The sequence below is a fragment of the Wyeomyia smithii genome, chromosome 1 (assembly GCF_029784165.1).
Source record: "Wyeomyia smithii strain HCP4-BCI-WySm-NY-G18 chromosome 1, ASM2978416v1, whole genome shotgun sequence".
Classification (NCBI taxonomy): Eukaryota; Metazoa; Arthropoda; class Insecta; order Diptera; family Culicidae; genus Wyeomyia; species Wyeomyia smithii.
In genome coordinates this window covers 165,805,480-165,831,379 of record NC_073694.1, presented here as the reverse complement: position 1 = coordinate 165,831,379, position 25,900 = coordinate 165,805,480, and the positions used below count along the sequence as shown (strand labels likewise).

General features: G+C 39.3%; 1 protein-coding gene across 5 annotated transcripts in view; it reads right to left on the bottom strand.

Annotated features, from left to right (window-relative positions):
- LOC129717741 (RNA-binding protein Pasilla) overlaps positions 1-25,900 on the bottom strand; it is a 141,796-nt gene that overhangs the window by 19,119 nt on the left and 96,777 nt on the right. For all 5 annotated transcript variants that reach the window (XR_008726734.1, XM_055667863.1, XM_055667861.1 and 2 more), the window contains 3 exons: positions 3,176-3,379; positions 1,643-2,283; positions 745-1,252 (listed from right to left, as the gene is read on the bottom strand). Coding sequence is in view for 4 of the 5 variants with exons in the window: in XM_055667863.1 (XP_055523838.1) it covers positions 745-1,252; positions 1,643-2,283; positions 3,176-3,379 (1,353 nt within the window). In the remaining variant the exon portion in view is untranslated. The remainder of the gene's footprint in view (positions 1-744; positions 1,253-1,642; positions 2,284-3,175; positions 3,380-25,900) is intronic.

Below are 25,900 nucleotides of genomic sequence, written 5' to 3'. Positions count from 1 at the left end.
CACACCACCACAGAGAGAATTATGCTCGCTTAATTGTCATCTTTTAATTGCTTGTGATGCCAACCGCGTCAATAAATTTACAGAGTGTGACAATAAAAATTGATTTATTGCCATTTAGTGTTATTCAGCACGATTTAGGCATGTGTATTGGCTTAAAATTTGCGCAAATTTTGAAAGGTATGGGATACCGTGCCTGGATTTTCTTACAGCTAGCCCATAGGTTTCAGCGGCATTTATTGCGCTGGATAAAAAACGCCAAAATAAGCTTTCTGTTCAACCTATGATGCACAGATTATTTAAACAACAATAAAACAGAGCAAACATTTTTACATGTAATCCAGTTTATTGCAGTTAATTTGCGACTGTTTCCAGTTAAATTCACATCAATTGTTTATTTATTACAATACATACGAAACTCAGAAAAAAACTGGGGCACTCTAATGAACAAACTCAAACAGCTAGAAACGTCTGCAATGATAATGTGACAGGATGACGATGATAAACGAATCGTGCATGTATATTTCCTGAACAGGAGACGAACGGTGATGATAATAATAATGTCCGAAATGTCGTGAATGTCGTACGAATCGGGTTAGAGAGATTTCCACATCCAGCTATGTATGTAGATATATGATGATGGTGCTGCGTAATGGCCCTTTTCGATGGGTGTTAGTGAACGTTGTGAGCAAAGAGAGGGATGGCTACTTTGTGTGTGGTGTGAGCGCAGGATATCGTTTCACTCACCTAGGATGGCACCAACGATCACCTCGGGGATCTCGACGTTCTTCTCCTTGCTAGTGGTCATCTCGGCAGGCGTCGGGCTCTTGCTTAGCGATCCAAGCGTTTGGGCAGCGGCTGCAGCATTCAGAGCGGAAGCACTGCTCAGACCGAAGGCGTTGTTATTGATCGAGATCGGTGTGGCGGCCTGCGTTCCGGGATGTCGGAACGGATCGAAGGTAGCGTCGTAGCGTTCCAGCGAGGTACGGGGGGTCGCGGTGCCAGCACCGTGCAAATAGGAATCCAGATTCAGCTGGCTTACCGCACCGTACACTCCAGTGGCGGCCGAAGCAGCCGCGGCTGCTGCGGTTGACTGTTGAAGCTCTTGCACTCCCAGGAAGCTCAGGGGGGTGGTGTGGGTTCCATTCTGCAGACCTACGCCGATACCTAGCACACCGTACTTGGCAAGAACGGCCAATGCTGCGTGTACTTCAGTGGTAGCCGTGTCGGAATAGCCGGACTGTCTCATGGCACCCTGTGATCGAAGAATACATTCGAGAGAATAGAAAAAATCGATACAAAGGGAAGAGAACACAGAAAAAAAGAAAAAAAAAATACTGCAATTAGTAACGGCGGATGATGCATTCACATATAGTGAGAGAGATACAGAAAATAGTAGTAGAATATCGAGAGAGCAGACGTAAAAATTTGATTGTCTTCTTTTGTTTCTTTGTTCGGAAAAAAGAGCGAACGCGAGACAAAAAAACAAAACGTCGGACGGGGTTTTTGCATTTCGAGAGACGCCTCGAGAATACAAAAGAAAACTGTAGTTTCCGGAAAAAAATGTGTGACGGAAAGAGAAAGAAAAAAAAAGAACGAAAAAATATATAGAGAATATATAAAATTATCGAAACGAAACTTCTACCTTAATATGTTCAAGCAATTGTGTGGTAACTGTAGGATTAGTTTGTGGTGAAGGTGCACCTAGATTTAATGACAGATTCAGTCCGGTGCCGTTGACCAGTAAACCGGCCGCGGATGCCCCGGGCAGTGTGCCGCTCAGTGCGGTATTTAATGATGCGGTACTGGAGCTGAAAGTGGGATTCTGTGAGGCGGCAAATGGCGAACCAGTGGGGTTGAAATTGGCCACCGGTCCGTTGATGTCTGCGTATGATACGTTCAAGCATGAGCCGGATGAGGGATCTTCGATGATCTTCGCCAGGATCATCTTGCATGCAATCTTGTTGTTCTCCTTCTCGCCGATGATTGTGATGCAGCGTTCCTGCAGTGTGAGCTCTTTCGGCTTTTGCGAGATCTGGACGTACGAACCCGAATCTTCCTTGATCTGTTTGATGTAGGCCCCGGCCTTGCCGATGATCATACCGGCCGTCGAGTTCGGGACCAAAATTTTGACCTGCTTGTCGCGCTCGGCCGCCTGCTTGGCGTCGGCGTCGGTCAGTACCTTGGTCATGTCTGGCTTCTCGCGAATCTTATCAATGATAAAATCGAGCACAGTCAATATGCCATCGACTGTGCCGCTAATGAGACAGACGCGTTCGGATGTTCCTTGAGGATGAGAAGTAGAATGAGAGAGAGAAAAAAAGAGATATTCGGTGAGCTGAGAATGCGAAACTTTTTACAGATGCTGATAGGTAGAGACAGATAGAGAGAAAGGAGGGGGTGAGCAAAACGGTCGCGTAATGGGGGGCGTAAACATATTCGGATGACATTTGAACAGAAAGTAGGCCGTACAAAAAAATAAATAGATGAACTAAATTTTAGTTTTACTCCAAAAATGCTGACAACGTACGTACAGCCTATTGCTGTCGAAGTGAGTTTTTTACTTGGAAATAAAAAGATAAAGAGGTTAACACAACGATAACGTGTGAACACTGAATCGGCATTGAATGACAGCAGCTTAAAATCATAGGAAGTTACACAGATAAATGATCGCGATGAGAGCAGTTATGAAATGCTACATGATATCCGATGGAAAATACGAACTTAGGTTTTCGATTTTAACAACCGCGAAAGGGGCGATGGTTTGTTGACTAATGTGGTAACTTAGTTTGTATTAGTATTGATGAAAGTAGTTTTTTGTTCTAGAATCTGTATGCGAATACTGAAAAGTTTTAACCAACGGATCAAATCATAAAAGTACATTGTGGACAGAATCAAACGTTCTGTTAATAACTGAACGGAAACGGTTAACAAAATTGGAAACTCGAAATCGATGGACAGAAAGACAGAGAGTGGTGTGTAGATGGGAAAAGGGGATACAGTGGTATAGAACGCTGCAGCAAACCGCACAGATCTTGAGTTTTTATTTATTGTTCGGTATAGTGGAACGGTTTGCAGTTTTGCTTAGATAGGCGCAAACTGGAGAGAATTTAATCGGAGGGCAAGGTATTCGAAGGTGGTATCACCGCGCAGTCAACGGCGGAGCTCAAGTTCTTACCGGGGTAGAAGTCATGTGCCTTGGACATTTTCACCCGCGCTCCGGCATCCTTCTGCAGGGAGGCGATCGTTTCGCCACCTTTCCCGATGATCGCACCGGCCGCCACCGATGGAACCAGTGTCTTGAAGTGATAGTTGTCGCCCCCACCGACGCCAACTGTACCGCCGCCATTGGTGGTGGTGGTTGTGGTTGTAGTCCCGGTTGCTGGAAGGGCAATGAAAAGAAGAAACGAAAATTAGTTTGATAAAAAACTTAATAAAAAGTATGTGTGGATAATTAATCAGTGACTGGATTCTGCACATAAAAACTAATGATCCTAAACGAAAGCCTTGAGCAACGGTATTTTTTGTTTTTCAAATTACAGTGCTTTTTCGATTTTATCACGGTCTAAAAAAAAATTTTACCGTGAATTTGTCGAAACCGTGAATTTAGCGAAATGATAAAAATTTAATTTTTTGTGTTGGATTCAATTGAAATTTATGATATTTTGAGTAAAATGATACACTTTCATGGTTGGAGGGGATATAAGTTCAAGATAAAAATAAATTAACAAGAAAAGGTTAGTTTATGATAATTTTCTCCGTTGCATTTTTGTGGACTTTCTCCCGGTTATTATACATGAAATATCAAAATGACTTGTACTGCCCATTCTTTAGCATAGCTAGCAGAGTCTAATGCTTGTTTATGTAAAATTGTGGAACTGCTAGATTTTATAATTTTTAAGTCCACGTTCTATGAGGACCAAACTGTAGGGCTATTTGAGTTGTTAACAGATCTTTTTTCTCAACTGCTCTAATAATACGTAATTTTTGCTTCAAAGTCAATAGAATACGTATTTCACGGTTAATTTTTCTCAAAATTATGACACAAATTATTTGTAACAGATATGCCAATTAGTGTCCTCAGAAAATTGATCAAACAAATTGAGTTCATTAAACTATAAACATGCAAGGACACAAGACACAAGTGAAAATGATGTTTCGAATGCATTTCCTACAACTGGAAGTACTTTATTCTTGATTTAAAGTTTTTTTAAAAAAAGCGTGATAAAAACGAAAAAAAACCGTGAGAAAATCGAGCGTGAATTTGGCGAGTAGTGATAAAAACGACTGTTGATAAAAGCGAAAAAGCACTGTAATACTAAATTTTGTGAAGATATGTGATAGAGAAAGGTAATATCTGTTATTTGTTGAAACCAATTTAGCACAATGATCTCAAGAACCTTAAAGTCGTTCCCAACCTGCAGTGGAACATTAGTCGACTGGCTCGCTCCTGATCATAACAATTCATTTAAATATTTTCAGTTTAAACTCATTTGTTTGCAGAAACAACTGAAATGAAAACAAATATTGTGATACGAATAATTTTGTCAATACAACCAACAACTTTCTAGAAGATACTGATAACATTGGACTTCAAAATTTCCTATTTTCGTCGTTTCCAGATTAAGCCCCATTATGGTGTCTGTTCGTTGAGCATAGAAACGGAAACGTAGTGTACGCGCCGGCCTTTGTGCTATAAAGAGCGCACAACTGCATGTAAAAATCGGTAACTTCAGTTGGTCATATATTCAAAACTACAAATAACCCACCGTAGTTTTGTGTTTTTCTGTTAGTCAGAAAGGTACTCTATCGGATGGCTTCATAGAAGCTTGGATTCGTTTGCGCCTTTTCGAGTTTCAACTCAAATAAAAAAAGCCTTTGAAAACACTTTTTTCCAGTTTTTATTCATGAATTCTGTATATAATAACCAATACATCACTAGAAATTGTTCATCTTGATTTACCACATCACTTTCAATTATTTCCAGTCATGTTTTAGGCCTTAGAGTTGAACATATGGATGAAAAACTGCTTTTAAAAAGCCATTTTAGAGAACGTCTTGTAGCTCTGAAATCTCAATTTCTAGAGGTTTGAGGTATTCAGCAAACAGTTTTGTAATTAAATTTTACACAACTTTGCAGAAGAAACTATTCGTCTAGCAAGTCACGTTTAAAAGTTAGGTATGGCGCCCTCTATACGGTGAAATTTGTAACTAATTCTATTAAAGCATATGAAGGACAGCAGTAAACGTGGGAACTTTCTAGAAGATATGGATAACATAGGACTCGAAAAAATAGTTTTGCCGTCCGTTTCTCGATTTGGACACACTGTGCGGCGTCATATTGAGTTCATATTTCGACCCTATTCCTATCTGTGACACGCTCGAGCAGATTTGGATCAGAGTGAAGCTGCCGCATCAATCATTGAGTGTTGGCGTCATTTATCTGCCTTCCAACCTCAGAGGTTTCCAAATTAGCATCAGGTACCAAATAAGTTCAGTAGAAGCAATTATCTCCAACCTCAGTCTATGCGATCTGATATTGTTATTTGGTGATTATAAACAATTAGGTTTAGTTTGGAGCTTTCCGATGAATGCGCTAGTTTCGGCGGCTCTCTCGTCAGGCATCCTGACTACATGTCCAGCCCACTGAAGCCTGCCCCGCTGTATAACCTTCACTATATCAGCATGTTTGTATACCTGGTACAACTCGTGATTCATGCGTCTGCGCCACACTCCATCTTCCAGTTTACCGCCAAGTATCGATCGCAGAACTTTACGCTCAAAAACTCCGAGAACTCGTCGATCAGCTTCCTTCAGCGTCCATGCTTCATGTCCGTAAAGGGCCACCGGGAGTATCAGCGTCCTATACAGCGCTAGTTTTGTGCGAGTTTGCAAACTACGGGACCTGGTTACGTAGTCCGTAGGAGGCCCTGTTCGCAGCTGCAACTCGTCGTTTCACTTCACGACTCATATCGTTGTCACATGTCACAAGCGTACCAAGATAAACGAATTCGTCAACCACTTCAAATCGTTCCCCATCTATCTCCACATCAGCACCAACTACACGGGGACTCCCACGCTCTCTGCCAGCTACCATGTACTGCGTTTTGGCAGAGTTAATGACAATGACTCGCTGATTCCCTCTTAAAAGATACGAAGGCCTCCTCCACGGCCTTACGGTTGATACCGATGATATCGATGTCGTCCGCGAAGCCAAGAAGCATGTGAGATTTCGTGATGATCGCACCGTTTCTTTCCACGTTTGCTCTTCGTACTGCACCCTCAAGAGCGATGTTAAACAGTAAGTTGGAGAGCACAACCCCCTGCTTCAGTCCATCCAACGTTACGAACGCGGCTGATGTCTCGCCAGCTATCCGCACGCACGATTTTGATCCCTCCAGTGTCCAGAAGCTATAAAAAACTGAAATATTCGTGTTCTGCTGGACCTGACGGGATTCCCTCTTGCGTGGCTGCGCTTATCCGACCTCTAGTAATTATACTGAATCTGTCCTTCCAGCAGTAAGTAATTCCACGATGTGGAAATGAGCGATAATGTTTCCAGTAAACCAAAAAGCAGTCGAACGAAACATTAAAAACTATCGCGGAATCCAGTTAATTTGTGCATGCTCGAAATCATTATCCATGACGCGATGTTTGCATGTAGCTCCCAATACATTTCCGTGGATCAGCATGGCTTCTTTCCCAAAATATCTGTAGCAACGAATTTGACTTAATTTGTCTCATTTTGTTTGAGCCGTCTGGGTGACGGGGAGCAAGTAGACACTGTTTACACAGACCTGAGAGCTGCGTTCGATCGAGTCGATCACGGAATACTACTGAGTAGAATCGAAAAACTTGGGATTTCTGGTGATCTCATAAAATGGATGAAATCATAATTGACGGACCGAGATCTCTGCGTAAAAGCTGGTGCGGAAGAGTCGGAATATTTCATCTCTCCGGTGTCACACAAGGAAGTAATTTAGGCCCCCTGCTGTTAACACTTTACATCAAGGGACTTCACTGCCACCTGAGTGTCGCTTACTTTACGCAGATGATGAGAACATATTCGCGGTAATCAAAGCCTTACCCAACTGTTTGGAACTACCTCGAGTTTTGTTCAGTAGTTTGGTGCCCATCACAAGCAAACTGGATCGCTAGAGTCGAATCTGTTAAAAAAAAATTTCTTCGATATGTTCCTCGCATCCTTCTCTGGAATAACCCGTCAGACTTGCCCTCATATGACGCTCGATGTAAGCTGCTGGGCTGGGACTTGAATCGATTGAGCAGCGACGAATTACACCTTGTTTGTTGCTTAAATCTTATCCGGACAAATTGCAATATAACAGCAGATGAACTTTTACGCACCTGAGAGACCAGTCCGCACAAAAAACATCCTGCATCACGAGCTGAGCCGAGCGAACTATGGGCTGTTTAATCCAGTCCGATTTATGGTCGCACATTTCAATGCTGTCTATGAACTTTTCGACTTGATGCCTTCAAACGATCAAACGCTCTCTTGTAGAGAATCATTTTAAGATGTTTAGTGTACAGTAAGGTCGTTTTTTACGCGGGATGCTCTCCTAAATTACTCAAAAACGGTACAAGATATCGACCTCATTTCAATCACGTTTTCCGTTTTAGGCCACGTGTGATCATATATCAGTTTTCAAAAAAATTCACAATTTTTGGTGTAAATACTCAAAATTAAATATATTGAATTTTGATCTCTAGATTGGCCACTATCATATTCAAACGAGGTTTTAACGTTTTAGGACGGTTTTCTTTGTTATATTTGCTACTCAAATGAGTTGTTTTTTACGCGGGCCCATAAAAAACGACCTTAGTGTAATTGTGTATGTTACTTAGATTTATTACATCATTAAGACCATACCTGTGTCAGATGACTTTACAAGTAAATAATAAACAATAATAATCAGGTTACAGTATGCGGCAAAAAAAAAAAAAATACGAAAATGCTCAAACGTTAGCATTGGACTAGTTTGTGAAGCTAATGAGCCTTTTTATTGGACAGTTTATTTGTTTACATTTACTTTAGAGTACTGCAACAGAATATCGAATTCGGTTTATTGCAAATAAGTGAAAATGTACGCCAAAGAAGTGATAACGAGTTTACTGTTCGCCCGAAAGACGGCGAAAGAGATTGCCGAGGCCGTTGGATGTCATTTGGCCACAGTTTATCGCATAAAAATGTCTCTACAGGATGACCCTAAGCAGCGAAAGCTGGGAAGCACGAGTCCTCGGTTTGCACGTACGGAATCGTGATCAAATTGGTCCGTGCAAAAATTGCTTGCAACCCGGTATGTTCTATAAGGAAACTTGCCAAGAATGCCAATATTTCTGAGAAATCCATGCGAAGAAGCATCAAAGAAGGCTTGCGGATAGAACTTCGAGTGACCCGTTGGAAGAAATTACTTTTTCTGCTGAAAAAAATATAATAAAAAGCACGCTACAATATGATGGAGCGCCATGTCATACGTCTAATCGGACCCAACACTGCCTGATGGAAAATTTAAAGTTTTGGCCGAAAGATTTGTGGCCTCCTAGTAGTCAGGACCTTAACCCATTCCCTGCTTTGATAACAGTTTAACAACTATACTTGAAATTTACTAACACTCTTAGCAGATAGAGAACAGATTGATCTTCAACATTCAATATAGTTTGTGTCAATTATGTATACGGTTGCTGAGTCATAAGAGTTTGAATGTCATGTTTCGATGTAAAACCTGATTTCCCTCCGCGGGGATAGGGTTAACCCGCTGTATTATTCGATTTGGGCGTATGTTGAAGCAAGAGCCTGCAAAACATCTCACCCTAGTGTGAACACCCTGAAGCCTAACCCAGCGCGTACATCGCGGTCGATGCCGGAGAACTACGTCCGAAAGGCGGGTTCTAGCTTCCAGGCCACGTCTCGAGGATGTCATTGCTAAAAATGGAGGCTACATTGAGTGAATTTGTAGGATAGGACCTTATACAGATACTTAAATTCTAAAATGTTGTCTAAAAGTACTTAAAATATTATTTGGAAGAAACACCAGAACTTTGCATATTTTTTTCTGCTGCACCCTGTATATTTCCTAGAGTTCCAATAAAAATAGCTTTCATTACTTTAATATAACTTTCTAAGGTCGCAGTAAGAAAATTCAGATCTGAAAAAAAATTGAAGAGGTTGTGTATAAGGCACGACCGCAAGATTAACGTGCCAAATAAAACAAAGACGTCGGAACTGTACCAAAAAGAGTGTCTCCTACAACGAATTTTGCCGTCCATTCGATCCCACGACCATCCCGTGATGTTTTGGTCAGATTCGGCGACCTGTCATCACAGCAAAGTCGTTCAAGAATAGTATGCAGAGGAAGGGGTCCAGTTTGTTCCGAAAGACCATAGCCCACCCAATTGCCTCCAGATCCGGCTAATTGAGAAGTACTGGGCAATCATGGAGAGGAGGCTCAAGGCAAAGGAAGTAGTTGTCAAAGACATCAATCAGATAAAGACTTGGTGGAATGAGAAAGCCGAAACGATGGACAAAAAAGGTTGCGCCGTCTAAAGAGCTGTATTACAGGAAAAGTTCGAGAATTCCATCGAAACCGTGACGAACAGATTTATCCGTACATTTTCTCAAAGAAAGTGCTACATTTGTGTAAGAAAAAATCTGGAATTCAATAATGAATGTTTCAATACCATCTGAAACAAGCTTTACCATCCAAGGCAGGTATTTATTTTTTTATATTGAACTTCAAGATAGCGTATTTCGCTTTCTGGAAAATGACCCCGAATAACCAAATTTCACCCGAAATTGATATTACAGGAACTGGGATGTTATCCAGCATCCATTTTCTCGTGCTAAAGTAAGTTATCCAGAATCTTGGAATCAACTCCAGATGACTTTAAGATAGACAACTCAAAATGGTCAAAAACCACCCTATGCAGATATAACTGGAACCGGGATGATGCTCAGTAATAAACTCTTGATGCCAATTTCAATTACTTAAAGAGAGAACGGAGTCCAGTGGCCGAAAATCAATTCTAAACGCCAATTCTTTTAACAAATCCTAAAATTTTTAGCAATGTTTAGCATTCTAATTTTAGATTGTGTCAATAATTTCTTTTTTCCGAAACCATTTTAGTCATTTTAAAATTAAACCAAATTTTTACAATGCACAGACGCCCAAAACAATATGGTTCCCCTTGATTCTGATGGTAGCTCGGCGAAAAGTAGCAAACGCCCGCAAAAATCATTTCTCGTACACTAGCTTCCAGTTCTAGCCCAACCCAGTGGAGATCAGGAGGGTGACATTTTCCAAGTCATTAAGTTTACTGCATTAGCTCTCGCAGCAGACCGCGCGTATCCAGGTCACAAGGATTTGGAACAAACGGTTAGTTTGGCACAGTGTGGAGCGTAGCCGACTTTCGGTTTGGCACGGATCCCAGCCGAGCTCTATTTGGTATAAAATAACATCTTTTGGAAAGAGCATTAATGAACAGCTGTTATGTGTGACGTTCCGAACTTGAAGATGAAATCTTCTCTGCCAAGCTGACCTCGGCTAAAAACCGTGTTAGGAGTACTCTAACTGTATATCCTTTATTTTATTATACTGAATGATTTGGAGCTTTAGGTTGAATGAAATCCAATTAAAAGTTTTCATTACTACCGGTGACACGCTATTTTTACTTTAGCAAAACTCGAAAGGCGAGAGTTCGCTTTCATACTTGTCATAGGTATGCAAGGAAATTCAAAAGTTTGACTTTCCGAGAGAGTGACAGCCTGTGAGGACTTTGCAGTTTGAAGAATGTGCGCTCTTTGGCTTGGCGGTACTGCTATGCAGTAATATTTTTATTCGGCTGTCTGCATGGTGAGGCAAAATTTGCTAGAATATTCGCAACCTAGAAATGCTTGCAGCTCAAGCGAAACATTAGCACTAATTTCACCGGGGTAAATTGTGCAAACAATGTGGTGACATCAACTGCATCGTCGCACTGCATCCGAGCTGCATCACTGGGACGAACGAAACTAAATGAAAATGACCCCTCCTCCAATCGTAAATAGTTTCAAAGCCAAACGCGCTCAAATAACTGCAATACGGGACGGGTTACAACAGTTTGTGTGTCCGTTCACGTGACTAGACCTAACCTATAATAGGCTGCGTTGAAGTCTATTGAAGCAATCTGTACGCAATTGCGTGACATTTCATTTGATTTTTTTTTGGTTACAGTCACACGATCGAACCTGAAGGAGGCAGGCCGTTTGCGTGCGCGGAATTGATTGGCTCCTTCGGAAATGAATGCATACGAACCGATTTGTCAAAAGCCCCAATGTTCTTCACAGGCAGGCGCCTAGCGTTTTGTTACGGGTTTCGCAACGATATTATCATATTCCAGTGTTAGTTTATTACCGTCGTTCAGCCGCCTTCGCCTCGCCGTGAAATCATGATTGTTTTGCCAAACAAGCAGATGAAAGTGAAACAGCACTCCTCCGCCGGTCGTGTCGCACTGCACCGCTTCCTCCATGACATCATGGGCCATCGCCGATGACGCACTGTGGTCCAGAAATGAAAAAAGGTGGTCAAAAGTCATTTTCTCATAAACGTTACATTTTAGAGCAATACTGTCTTCGGGAAAGTTTTAGAGTAAAATAAGACCCTTCTTTGGACATTAACAGATCCGTGATGAATCCCCCTACAAGTGAGATAAAAAGAATAATTTCTCTAAAAATCAATATTTTTTATCGCTGTATTCGACAAAGTTTTTCAAAATAACATAACAAAAAAATTTGCCGAAGACACTAGGTAACTATTTCTCAATCTTACTGAGCTATCGGATTATGTACAATTATGTTTTAAAAAAAAGTTTTTGCCGTTAAAATTCATATTTTATATCACTATACCTTTGAAATTCGCACTGAACTTTTAAAACAACATCAGACCTTTATTTTTCATATGTTACAGCAGACTTTATTTTATGATAATTAGGTTTTTATCAAATTTTCCTGCCAAAAAAATTACTTTTAACAAGTCATTTTCGATTTTCTGCCGTTTCCCAACACATCCCACGGCAAGATTACCACCAATTGAAATGTCCATGTGCGCTGCACACACGGCAGTTAAAATTTCTTGCAGAAATTTGCAGAAACTTATGAAATCATGGAGCAAAACAACTTTAACGTAAGTTCATTTATGTCACGTTAATTAATAGCGGATCTTTATTGGAAAAAACATAGCAATCTTTGCATTTTTACCTATTGATGCATCTTTTGAAGTATAATCGATGTATGTAAACATGTGGTTTTTGAAAATTCAAAGTTTAGCTCAAATATTCCCGAATAGGTTTTATATAATTAATCTTTAGGGGCCATCCACATACGACGTGGACAGCTTTGGGGGGGGGGGGGGGGGTTGGCTAATGTCCACGGTCCATACAATTTTTTTAGAATTTATATGGACAGTGGTCCACGGAAGGGGAGGGGGGTTAAAATCGTTAAAAATCTGTCCACGTGGTATGTGGATGGCCCCTTAGTAGGCAACAATAATGATTAGTTATTGTTTACATGCATTGATAAAACTTCAAAAGCTGCGCCAAAACGTAAAAATGCAAAGCTTGCTATGTTTTTTCCAACAATGATCCGCTATTGATCAACGTGACATAAATAAACTTACGTTAAAGTTGTTTTGCTCCATGATTTCATAAGTTTCTGCAAATTTCTGCAAGAAATTTTAACTGCCGTGTGTGCAGAGCACATGGGCATTTCAATTGGTGGTAATCTTGCCGTGGGATATGTTGGGAAACGGCAGAAAATCGAAAATGACTTATCAAAAGTAATTTTTTTGGCAGGAAAAATTGATAAAAACCTAATTATCATAAAATAAAGTCTGCTGTAACATATGAAAAATAAAGGTCCGATGTTGTTTTAAAAGTTCAGTGCGAATTTCAAAGGTATAGTGGTATAAAATATGAATTTTAACGGCAAAAACTTTTTTTTTAAACATAATTGAACATAATCCGATAGCTCAGTAAGATTGAAAAATAGCTACCTAGTGTCTTCAGCAAAGTTTTTTGTTATGTTATTTTGAAAAACTTTGTCGAAGACAGCGAAAAAATATATTGATTTTTAGAGAAATTATTCTTTTTATTTCACTTGTAGGGGGATTAATCACGTATCTGTTAATGTCCAAAGAAGGATCTTATTTTACTCTAAAACTTTCCCGAAGACAGTATTGCTCTAAAATGTAACGTTTATGAGAAAATGACTTTTGACCACCTTTTTTTATTTCTGGACCACAGTGTGACGGTGGGCGGTTATTATGGGACGAAACCGGTATGTTTTAAAATGGAGCCTGTACTTTTCAGTTTATGTTTGTTGTTATTTACGATTCACTAACAAATGTAAACAGCGATTATATTGGTGCTCTCCGTGGTGGAATCTGGCCAAGTAGGCCGCGCACTATGTTCGCGGAGGTGTTTCCCCATTTCGGGTGACATCGGTGGCAGGACCGTGACATTCGTAGTTTTACATGATGAAAGTTCAGTTTGGGCGGAACATTCGGCGACTGCAACGCCTGATGTTCGGCTACAGTATATTTAGCCGAGATAATATTATTATTTCAACCCAAATTATCAGTGCCTAAACTCTATGGGTTGTAATAGATATTCTTTTTTTCCTCGGATTTTAATCAACATCTGTAGAGTGGTATTAAGTCAACGACTGCTGTCATATTCTTCTAAAAACAAATGAAAAGACTTAAAACTTTTTATAATCTAAACACATTCCACGGGGCACATTTAAAGGCCCAGTTACACATACGGCGTAATCACGCCTTTAATTTTGTATGGAGAAGGTGTCATTACGCCGTGTGTGTAACTGGCAATAAGGTATATACGAAGGAGCGGCAGATGAGCGTGGTTGCAAGTGTTAGATAGCAATATTTTTCGCGTGCTGAGATCGTGACGTCACAACAACCAATTATACACAGTTTGGCGAAGGAACATGTATGAATTTTGTTTGAAATATGGATCGTAAATCGTATGGAATGCATAATATTTTTGTACTATGATAATATCAGAAACAACATGTGTCTCCCAGATATTGCCATAGACTACGAAATCTTTTAAAATTGACTGACGAAAACGATAAACGTGTTTTCTCGTAAATTTCTTTAATTGCTTATCCCTGAATATTTCGTATTTTCAACCTCTTGCGATCAACAATTGATCGTAGGTCTTTGAGTTTTTTAGTATCTTTTAACAATTGATCTGTGGATGAATATCGTCGTAAGTAGAGCGCTCAGTCATTGGTTGACTCGCTTCATCCAACAAGCCACCGCCGGCCCCAGTCGAAAAAACGTTCTCGCCGGTGCTTTGACCTACTCGACCGAAGGAGCGCATTCTTCAGCTGGTGCATTTGCCTCGTGTTGCCTCGTGTCTCCCTCGTGCCTCTGCCTCGTGTGATAGCTCTGCTACCAGCGCAGATCTGGCTCGCACCTTCCGTGATGATAGATTCACCGATGGAAGTGTAAAAATTGTTGGAACGGCTGAAACATAAACAATTACTTTTGAACAGATTGATACTCTACCTTCCGATGCTAAAATGCACCGGGAATCGGCCTGGAACCTATGTTCAAAATCCTCCGCGCGAAAATGTTGTGAGCAAACGTAAAAGTTTGCGGGAAGATCCGGTACCCGACAGAACAAACGGCAGCGTTTCTCATCATCGGGATTTTTGGGAGAAGCATGTATGCTTATGCCTAACTTTTTGGCTCCCGAAACCGAAACACCACCAAGTTTAACTGAACACGATGGCAATCGTGTTTTTTGGTAACCGTAGAACGTTAAAAACTCGAAATAAGAACAATTTGTTGAATATCCGCACTGAATGCCGAACGTAACGATTGTTGTGACGTCACAACTTTTTACTCGCCACCTCTGATCGCATATTGAAATCGTATCTGCCACTCCTTTGTAATATACCTTATTGTGTAACTGGGCCTTAACATGTTATTGTTGCAATTGATCCAAAAAGCTTTTAAAATTCAAAATAATTGAGCAACATTACACTACTTGGATGTTGCCTTCTCGATATTCAACAGTTGGAAAAAATTGTATTTCGTCTTATAATTATGGTTGAAATTTCAGTGTGTTTCCATGGTTAACAATTGAAACAGTTTTAAATAGGACCAAAGCATCGGTTTTGGTCACAGCACCAGTTTTGATCAAACTACCATGCGTCTCAGCTAAAGGTACGATGCTGGCCTAACAAGCCAGTCGTCGTAGGTTCGAGTCTCGGCTCGGGATAGACTACTAGGGTCAGTAGGATCGTAGCGCCTAGCCCCGCAATTGTCCTGTACACTTAACAGTTGGCTGCGAAGTCTGTGTTTAATAAACAGAAGGTCGAGTTTCGAATCGAAATGTAGCATGAAGACTTTGCCTTAAACCATGCGTCTCCATTGAAAATGTTACTACAATGCAACGAAGTAACTTTCAAACTTGCAAAAATTACAAGACACCATATAAAAATCTGGCAAAACCATCATGAGAACATAATCTTATTGTGTCATTGAACCGTAATAATAATATAAGAAAAAGACCATTGAATTGTTCAAATACACACAACTACCACGCGTCTCCATTGAAAATGTTACTACAATGTAAATTCAGTTTTTTTTTTCATTGGAGACGCATTAGGTTCGCATGTCACAGCACACTTTATCCGTCTCGTGCCGGAGATGTCTCTTACACTCAGCGATCGGGTGCTACTCATTTTTTACGAGTAGAACACACGATGTTGGAAGACTGCACATCAATTTCCAAAGAGTAAAGAGCAGTTCGGATCGAAAACAACACTTCATTAGTCTCGTTTACTACGTTTACCACTTCTCACGTGGAAGGAACGGAGCACGAAGCATAAATATAATCTGGAACCGATTTTAAAATATACACCCGAATCGCGCAAAAGTCAATGAACGAATGAATGATGATTTGTTGAAATAAGCTCGTGTGATTGTCTCAGACACCTACGGAGAGGACTAACGCGACAAGTGGGCGGGCCACGCACACGGTATTATGGAAGAAAGTTAAAAAAGGTTGAGCTATGCTGCGCGTTGTTTTTTTGGGTATGAAGACGAACGTTGTGCGTGAAGTGATTAGTTTTCCGTCAACTGTTCAATCATCAACAAACTCGTCATATGACATCGAGGACACGGACAAGCGGCAGAGTAGCCAAGTTTAGCCTGTTGCTGTTACCAGGAGAGCTAGCCATCTCGCTGGGTCCCAAACTAAAGCTATTACGAGATACACCAGCTTAAAGTAAATTGTTTCGTTCCTCCTGCCATGTACAAATTACAGTTGGTCTCTCTCAGGATACAAACACGTTCTTGAAGCAATGCAGAATTTTTTTACCTTAAAAATCAGGAATTATGCAGTTCTACATTTATTTCAAGCGATTAAAAAGTGACGCTTAATTTGTTTTTCACTGAATGCGATCATCTTTTGACTATCGAGCTAGTTTAAAGTATGTTTGAAATTTGTTTGTTGTTGTTAATGAGTCATATAGTACATGTAATACAAATTAAATAGCTAGATTAAAGCAACTAGACAACTCTGAGAAATCGTTTGATGAATAAGTTGAAAAATGACATTTTGATACATCAAATAAAAAAATTATATAACTATAAATACAGTACATATAAGTACATATAAAAATAAAGGCGAGGAAATGTTAGAGAAATTAAGACATTTTTGATTGTTGCTTTTGCCGTCCGCGGTCAAAAAATGGTTGCTGAGAAGAAAATCGAGGTCTCAAAGTTTTCATCACTATTAGCAACGTTTTGGCGAGTGGCAAAAAAAAATAACTAGGGTAGGTGCCATGACTGGCTCACCTGTTATGGTTATATCGCATGAGCGCAATGATACCATTTATGACACTATTCCATTTAAAATTCATAGCCCATAATTGGTACATTTTTTAGGTGTTGCCATAACTGAAACGCTTTTTCTACTTCAATTTAATAATTTAGATGCGCTAAAAAACAAGGCGCCGCACGGTTAACAGGTACAAAAGTCAGAACTGCATATTTTTGTCGATTTAACACATTGATTTAATAAGGAAAGTTCTTTCCTTGAGAGTTATTTTTCATTCACTACGCGCGTCAGATATATCTGAAACTTGTACAAATACACTTATACAATGGTAGAAGTTTTCTCTGACATTTTTTTTCCTAAGCAGGACTCATCACTGCGAGCAGCAAATAGATCTATTATGATATTGCCCAGGTGTTTTCTGTACTCCGCACTTCATATTATTGGCAGTATCACTAGTGAAGTAAGTGAAACGCTTACCATTCATATCCGTGCTTGTGTGTAAGTTTTACCTTTGTTTCTAGTTTACTACTTTACAGTACTGATATAATACTCAGTCCTCTTAACAGGGTGGCCACTCATCTTACATTTTCGAGTTCCCGCATTTTCCCCGACTTTTTCCCGCATGATTGCAAGAAATTCGCGATTGTCAAAAATGGTAACTAGGTTACATCAATTTTTGAACCTTAAATTGGAAGTAATAGCGCATATGACTTCTACCGTATTTGCTCGGGACACTCTACACAAACAGTTGTTTAGTTACATAGAATGCAACTTTTGCCTTTCCGTGGTAGACAGGTTAAATATAATTTTTGCGATTTTCTCAAATTTGCAAATCTTCCACTAAGCAGTCTATCTTTGTCTTTGTCTATCTGTCTTCTCAAAATATGATATAAGCACCGTTTTTATTCAACGCATAACAACGAGGAACAACAAGAAACAAAACAGCACTTGGCGTACAAATTTTTGACGTAGAACTACGTTTTACTTTAGCATACCACACAGGGATGCAAACTGAAAAACTGGGACGAAATTTGTCCCTTTTCAAATTCTTATAGGTCGGTTGGTTTTCAACCGATTTTCTTCATTCTTGCAGCAATCGATTGGAAAATTATACACGCATCTGCCAAAATGCAGGAAAATGTTGTTTGAATCTACGAACTATTGCACTATTGAAATTGTCAAGCCTTGTTGAAATAAAAATAACGTCCTCTGATTGGTCGCTTGCTGCTGTGTGTGTATGATATGTCATATGGTATGATTTGTTGATAGTGTACGTAGTTCTACGTCATTTATGCGGTCGTGTCTTGGATACAACCTCCTACTTTTTTTCCGTTGTTCAAATCATCGGAAAAAGTCATGGGAAGTTAAGGGTGAACATAAAACTATTTAACCTAAGAGTAAAAAATATTTTGATTGAATTGATTATTTAGGGAACAAAACTTGTGACATGGATTTGCGTTTTTTTTTCTCAAATTAAAGGTAATGCTATTTCACGATCAGGAAAAATACTGTGATTTAACTGTATTTCGTTTATCGCGCGTTACATAGATTCAAAACTTTTCAGAAGTGAATTCACAACTTTTTCAGCATTTTGGTTTGCTAGTCCATCAAAGTTGCATCTCTCTGGTCATCTGCCAACATCTTCAACTTCAATTTTTCAAATTAAAAGCCCTTTACTGCACGAACATGTCTTGCAGAAACCGTTGAGAAGGAAACAAATTTATTTTTAATTTCTTTTAAACTTTTCAAGAAAAAAAAAATGTTTCCTGAAATTTTCCCAAATCCTTTTTATTAGGATTTTTTCTGAAGAATTTTTAGTTTTTATTTCTCCATGATCATCAATGTTCAGTTTACATTACCCTCACTAACACGCATAGAATCCATCCCCAGGATACCTATAACTCGGTGACGGAATCGTGAAAGAAATCGCAAATCGCAATCGCACTCACGATTCTTATTCAAAGAAACCTAGAGCAATATACAGGGCATTCCTGAGGATTCTTTTTCAGGAATCCTTTTCAAGGACACTCACGAATTCAATGTGAGGAATCCTAGAGAATCTATGCGAATCGTTTGTGTTCGTCCGGGTATGCAGTTTTTGAAAAATATAATAATATTTTTCAGAAATCAGCTCTTTGAAATGTTTAATTTAGAATATTTTTAATACTCAACTACTGCCAACAACTTTGCCGAAAACATCGCACCAATCTAACAAATCGTTCTGGTTTCGAAAAAAATCTGCAGAAATTTTAACTTCTTCCGTGTTCAAATAATCAACGTTGCAACATTAGAATTCAAACAATAAGCTTTTTGAGATATTCAATCCTTTTTTTAAAAAGAACTACCATCATCTGCCGGAAACATCACACCAATCAAGCTAATTATTTTGGCTTTTAGAATATTTAAAGTATTTAGCAGCGAACTGTTTAGTGCACGGGACAATTGCAGGGCTAGCGCTACGATCCTGCAGACACTAACAGTCTCTCTCGAGCCGAAACACGAACCTACGACGACTGACTAGTTGGCCAGCATCGTACTCTAAGATCAGTAGCAAAACAAAAAGCATGTAAAAAGTCGTATGCAGCAACAAATAAAATAAATAAAATGTTTTCTTAAAAAACCTCGCGAACTAACTGTTATCTAAGAACATTTCTGATTGTATTCACATCAAAAATAGTTTTTTCCAGTCAAATAATGTAATTTACAGAAAAAAATACAAATTTGAAATAGTTTTTCAGAAAATTCCAAAATAATGTTTGCTCTATTTTGTGGCAAGTTTGTATTGTTTTTTCAATTAACTGCTTCGCATAGCAAGTTTGTCCCAAACCCAAAATTTCACCAGCATTGAGTTTCTAAGCGGAAATGGTAGCTAGTTTCGCTAGAGTTCGCCAAATATTTTTTCAAAAAGACTAGCTGAAAAAATCTATTTGAAAAACTGGAGAATCAGAACAGTGTGCCACTTATTTTATCCTCAGTTTGTTTATTCAAATAACTACTAATAACTAGTAATGCTAGTAAGATTGTACAAAAAAAGTAAGTTTAGTGACTTTTTGGTTAAAAAATTGACTGCTGAAGAAAAATGTGACCTTCAAGGGACCAACTTGCAGTCCTGCACTTCCAACTTCTCCATCATTTGTGATTGCATCATACACAATACTTTGAAAAAATCTTGGTAACAAAATCCCGATTAAATAATAAAATTCCCGACTTTTTCCCGCATTTTTCCCGATGTAATTCAATTCCCGACTTTTTCCCGCATTTTCCGTTTTCCCGATTGAGTGGCGACCCTGTCTTAACAATATCGCCTAATTACGATTCTCTGAAGAGAACTTTCATACGTTACTCAAACCAGTTTTATTATAATAGGGACTTATTTTTGTTAAAAGGAAAGTCAACAGAGGTACTGTAGAATTCTGGTTGAAGGAAGGGTACGTACAGTGGGAAGCCTGAAAATAAACCCATGCTAAAGTCCTTTGACAACCCAAATGGCCTGATTCTACTAAGATTTGAACCTACAACCACCCGCTTATCAAAGCGGACTCTGTAACCTTGCGGCTACGGAGTTGCTCTGACATAAAAATAAAGTTAAAATTACAGAAAAAAATCATCAATTTTTTTACTTATGGCTATAGGTCAACGCATTGTGCGCCATCCGCTAGGGAATGCTGCAATTAAATGAGCGTTGCAGCAAAAACCATTCAAACAAAAAAACCATTCAAATCATTCAAAATCATCGCGAGCTGCGCTGCGGCAAGTCTGCTTGCTCCTGGTCGATCCGGTTTTCAGTGAATCATCTTCAGTAAATCATAAATCAACAACAACAGATCGTTAGAAAGTCAAATAGTTTGTACACTTTAGTGTCGGCTGTGGTGAGAAAGTGCTTGGATTGTATCATTGCGGGCACGCGATTGGTTGAGCTATAACCGAATTGGCTATGAATTTTAATTACTTTACTATAACAAAGTGTTTCAAAAATTGTTTTCATAAACTAGAGAAATTAATTCTTTATTCAACGAGATATCATGGCCTAAAATCTATTCAGTGGTAACAAAGTTATAGGCATCTGAAAACTTTCATTCTACCGTTCTCCAGCCGCTCGTCACGCATGTTTGTTCTTCGAATGATATCGAATGCACCTCAGCAATGTTCACCGCGGTGTACTTCTGTGTATTCTTACCAGAGTGATTCATCACTCTTGTTACACCCAGCTGTGGTGTAGACAGCAAGTGTATTAATTCTTTTGCGAGCAACAGAAAGTAGAAGTAGAAAGTGTGGTGTAAGAAATTGCTACACGTAGTGCTCATGCTGAGCAAGAAGAGAGTGATGCATCCAAGCCTCCGTTCTGGGTCTAAAAAATTTGAAATCTTCAATACTATTTTACATAAACTTTTTTCAAAAAGTCGTCATTCAAACAAAAAATATTACTAGCACAAAATGACACCTTTAGCTCACAGGAACCATCTGGGTAAAGTTGTCGATAAATAAATTATAGCAAGGCAGTCAAACCGCCTACTAACAGTTGATTACCATTATGCATCATCGTAATACGTTCATTTTTACAAGTAGTGTAAGACAAAAACATCAATCAATTTTCAATCTCGTAAAAATTTCTTTTTCGACTTATAGCCGTTGCAGTGGGCAACTTAAATGGTGCTCGCCAGAGAACAGTTTTCGAAACATAAAAATAAACAATACCCTAGCATTGTAACAAATTAAAAACACCTGATCCCACGAGACGGACGACTGAGAACAGGTTATGGCTGCGCATTGCGATGCGGTAATAAATCAATAAAATTCACAAACGCGTTCAAACGGGTTTTGTGTTACATTTAGTCTGGTCCGTAGCCAAGCCATTTATTCAGCCAAAAGGTTTGGTAACGCGCGGGGCAGATGAAGCACAGAGTGCCAAGTGAGCTTAGCCACTAAACCTTCCGCGCATAAAAACGGATTACAGTGCCATGTCCTCACCTAAACAAACACATTGAAAACAAAAATCTATTATATGAAGATAAAAATAAATCGCTGCGCATTTTTCACGTACCAGCCAGCCAGCCAGTCGAAGTGAACCGCACAGCTACACTGACGAGAGCAATTGAATTGTTTGAATAACTACAAAAATTGTTTTTTTTTTCGCGTTGAAAGCCAATCGCCAGTCTGTTACCTTAACCATCTGTTGTTCAATTATACACTTGTACTTTATAAGTAGCTGCATCGGAGGCTTCGGGAAACGAATGAACGGAACGAGTACAAAAAAGAACACAACAACATATCAGCAGGTCGATCGAAACTTGATGACCATGACATCGTAAACTTGACACGTGTATGTGTAGTAGGCCAGAGCGATCAAGCCAGTGAGAGAGAGAGAGGGAGAGTGAGGAAAATAGTGAGAACAAGCTTTTGCACTGTAACCAGTTAGCAGCTGTTTGTGTAAACTTTCAGTTGTTACCATTGTGAATTACGAGTGGATGAATTAAGACAACAAAATACCCAAAACAATCACAACCATAGGAGACTGTTGTTAAACGATCGTGTTTTGTGGTGTGAATAATTCGAACTACATTTAGCTCTATCTGATTGAGAACTTTCCACTTGTAACGTTGCTCGTGTAGCAACGAAACGGTCTGCACTTAACAACGGCACTTTTTTTCCTAGAAGGTTTATTTTCGATATTACCTTCTCTATCATCTCCGTTCACTAGAATCACTAGAATAGAAATAACGCAAACTGTTTCGGCCTTTTCCGCCGGATCCGGGAATTTTTACACGGTTGCCTTCCTCTCATGCCGAATCGTTACCGCACGCCGCATTTAACTCGAAATTGAGTGGCTCAAGAATGAAAATACCCAGAGTGCGAAAGTGCACGATGTATGATGCTTACCTGAAATGAGCAGAAAAAAAGAGGAAATAGATAATTAAATTAGAGAGAAACAAAAGGAAACGGTTCAGAGGTTAGAAGGTGAAAATGATTTTGAGTAAACTCGCGCGGTATTTTCTTTTGTTTCGTCTGCACGCGGTGGGCCACGCCGACGGATGATTGGTTTCTAATGTGTTGCTAGTTTTGCTGGCGAAACAAGAACGTCATCAGGTAGGTTATAAGCTGGTTTATCTTTCAAAGTTAGGAGAACGCGTTTTTGTTTTATATACTGAGGTACGTGCTATGAAAAAGAAAATGCACCACCACTGATGTCCTATCAGATTTCAAACGGCAATAACTGTTTAATCATATAACAAATTGTAATCACCAATACGTCATGGGGTGAATGAAATGTAGAACAATGTTGTGATACGTAAGTTTCATTATTATTTCACTGCTTAGGAGTGAAAATGATAGGAAGGTTTCAAGGTCGCATGCGAGCACGCTTTGCACAGTCGTTAAGAGTGGGAAACAACCGCCCACTGTTTTTGTGTCAGTGCGAAACTCGACAACCTCCTCGTCCTAACAGCTCAACTAGTGTTAGCTTTCATCAGCCCATACTAATTTTGATTTCCTGAAGGTAAAGCTTATTTAAGAAGTTTTTGTCTATCTCATTTCTCCTCAGGTTAATGACTTAAAAATTTGGAACTTTTAATGAATCCCATTACGGTTTCTTCTACTTTCGTTCGTTTTCTGCGAGTTGGTTTGACTAAAATTAAAAAAATGTTTATGTAGCTGAAGGTTATAGCTTAATTGTTAACAGTAATTTTGCATCATTTAATCACAGGCACGTTTATACTTGTTATGGTAAATAAATAGTACTACCTAGCGTATTGCATTTAATTGATCAAAAATCGAAGCTGTGTCCCAAACCCTAAATACATTAGCGGTAAACAAACCCTACATAGAAGAAACTCTACTTTTAGCCGATTAAAGTCGTAAAATAAAGGAAAACCGTAGAATATAGGCCAGTGGAACAGAAAGAGTAATGCGCATAGCCACTAGCCAGCCACGTCACTACGCAATTTGTCGCGCAACACACGTACAAAAATGTGGTTGGCTCACTACACAAAACATCCTCACGTGACGGACACCGCTTAGCTCGATGAACATGTTTATGACTTTATTTATTGCTTAGAGTTTGCACACTGTGATCTACTATTGCTAGTCTCTTTCGCCGCCAGGGTTGATTTCCCAGCAGCACGTTAGAGGAGTAGTCTGAGAATACGCTCTTGAATTCGGCAGGAATTCGGAGGATTGTTTGCGTGTTTACTTATCGAACATTCTTTTCGGGAGGTTCATTCAGCAGAAATCGCCTCTGTGTTCCGCAATGTATCATCCTAGGCTGAAGAAAGCTTTTCACTTATATATTGGGTTGGGAATAGATACAATATTGCATACGCAGTAGACAAAAAAGTGCCTCAATGTTTAACAGGTGGATCAGTATTTTTCACGCTATATGCTGATTTTGCGAAACCACCAACACCGCGTCATTTGCAACCAACAAGAATACTTGTTATACGAATAGGGGACGATCCATTAATGATGTCACGCAAAATTTAGAAAAATTAACTCCCCCCCTCCCCTTGGTCACAAGCTGTCACAACTTCCTTGACCCCCCCCCTTAATTACGTCATGTTTTTAAAACCCCCCCCTCCCACTTTTTTGGTAATAATTGATTGAAAATCGAGAAATTTGTTAGACATGCATTTTTTCTTCATAAGAACGATTTTACTGAATGAAAAACTAAAACTAAAAGGAAAAGAAGATTGTAGAAGATAACTAGAAAGCGTCTAGTTCTAAGTCCAAGGATGCTGTTGATGGAGTCGCATATCGACGACATAGAAAGCCGAGACAGTAACTGCAGCATCATTGCTGATTTTTGAAAGACCATCAATATTTAGTTCCTCTTCTTCAATCAATTCGCAATCCAAATCTTCTCCACATGTTACAATAGCCAAGCATTTTTATTTACGTTTTGTCACAAGTTTTGTATTTATTGATTGGATTGAGAGACACTAAAAATTAATGGAATTGCGCTGTCATTCATAAACGAACCTGCACGGTAAAACATAATTAACGAACATTATGCTTTTTAACATGAAAAAAAAATTGTCTTTTATTTTAGTTAAAGCAAATCTTAAGCAAAAAAGAGATCGTAGAACTATAAATGAATGATGCAAACATCATAAATAGTTCTGAGTTGAAAACTGTGGTTAGGTATGTGACTTTTTTATTTATTTATTTTTTTTTTTGAGTTTAAATGTGATGTCATACTCAAGCTAACCCCCCCTCCCCCATATGTCACAAAATGTCACAAAAATTGAAACTCCTTCCCCCCCCCCCCCAAACGCGTGACATCATTAATGGATGGTCCCTAGATGAATTTTGATGTAATTTTTCAGAAAGTTCTTTCTTTTCTTAAAAATTCAGACAATTTAGTAAGAGTTATCATCGCAATCCCTATAAGTAATATTCAAATGAGATTGAGAGAAAACCAAATTAAACCAGTAGATGATGAGCTTGCAAGTTCATTTCTCTGATTTTGCCAAGGATTGGACGCAAGGTGAACATTTGGTCCATTGCACTATTGCAGGATGCCCTTCCCGAAAACCGCAGTCGTACTCTACAACAAAGACTTCCTGCAACGGGGTATATGAAACAGGATGCGGGAGAGAATCCTTTACACAGAATTGAGGAGTGTTAGACTGGGCAAAAAAATTCGTCCTATCAGTCCACTGGTAGTCTGTTTTCGGCCCAAACTGCTCACTGCCGACTTTGAATAATTCGGCTGCAAGGCCGTCCTTTCCAGCTGCTTTGTGATTTTTTAACAAGCCTCGCAAAATCTAATCGGTCTCGAGGTACGATGTCGTATATTCGAATCCCAACTGAGAAGACACTGTGTTGATGTCAGTAACGCTAGCCCCGCAATTGGCCCTGTACACTTACAATTGGCTGCGAAGTCCGTTTAGGTATAATAAACAAAAGGTCGAGTTCCGATACGGAATGTTGCTTTTTTAGCCTGTTGACGTAAGACTACGTCCTTAAATCCTATACTAGAGCACAATTTGTAAAATTGAAAATGAAACTGGCAGATGTTGCGTCAGATTTCGAACGATTA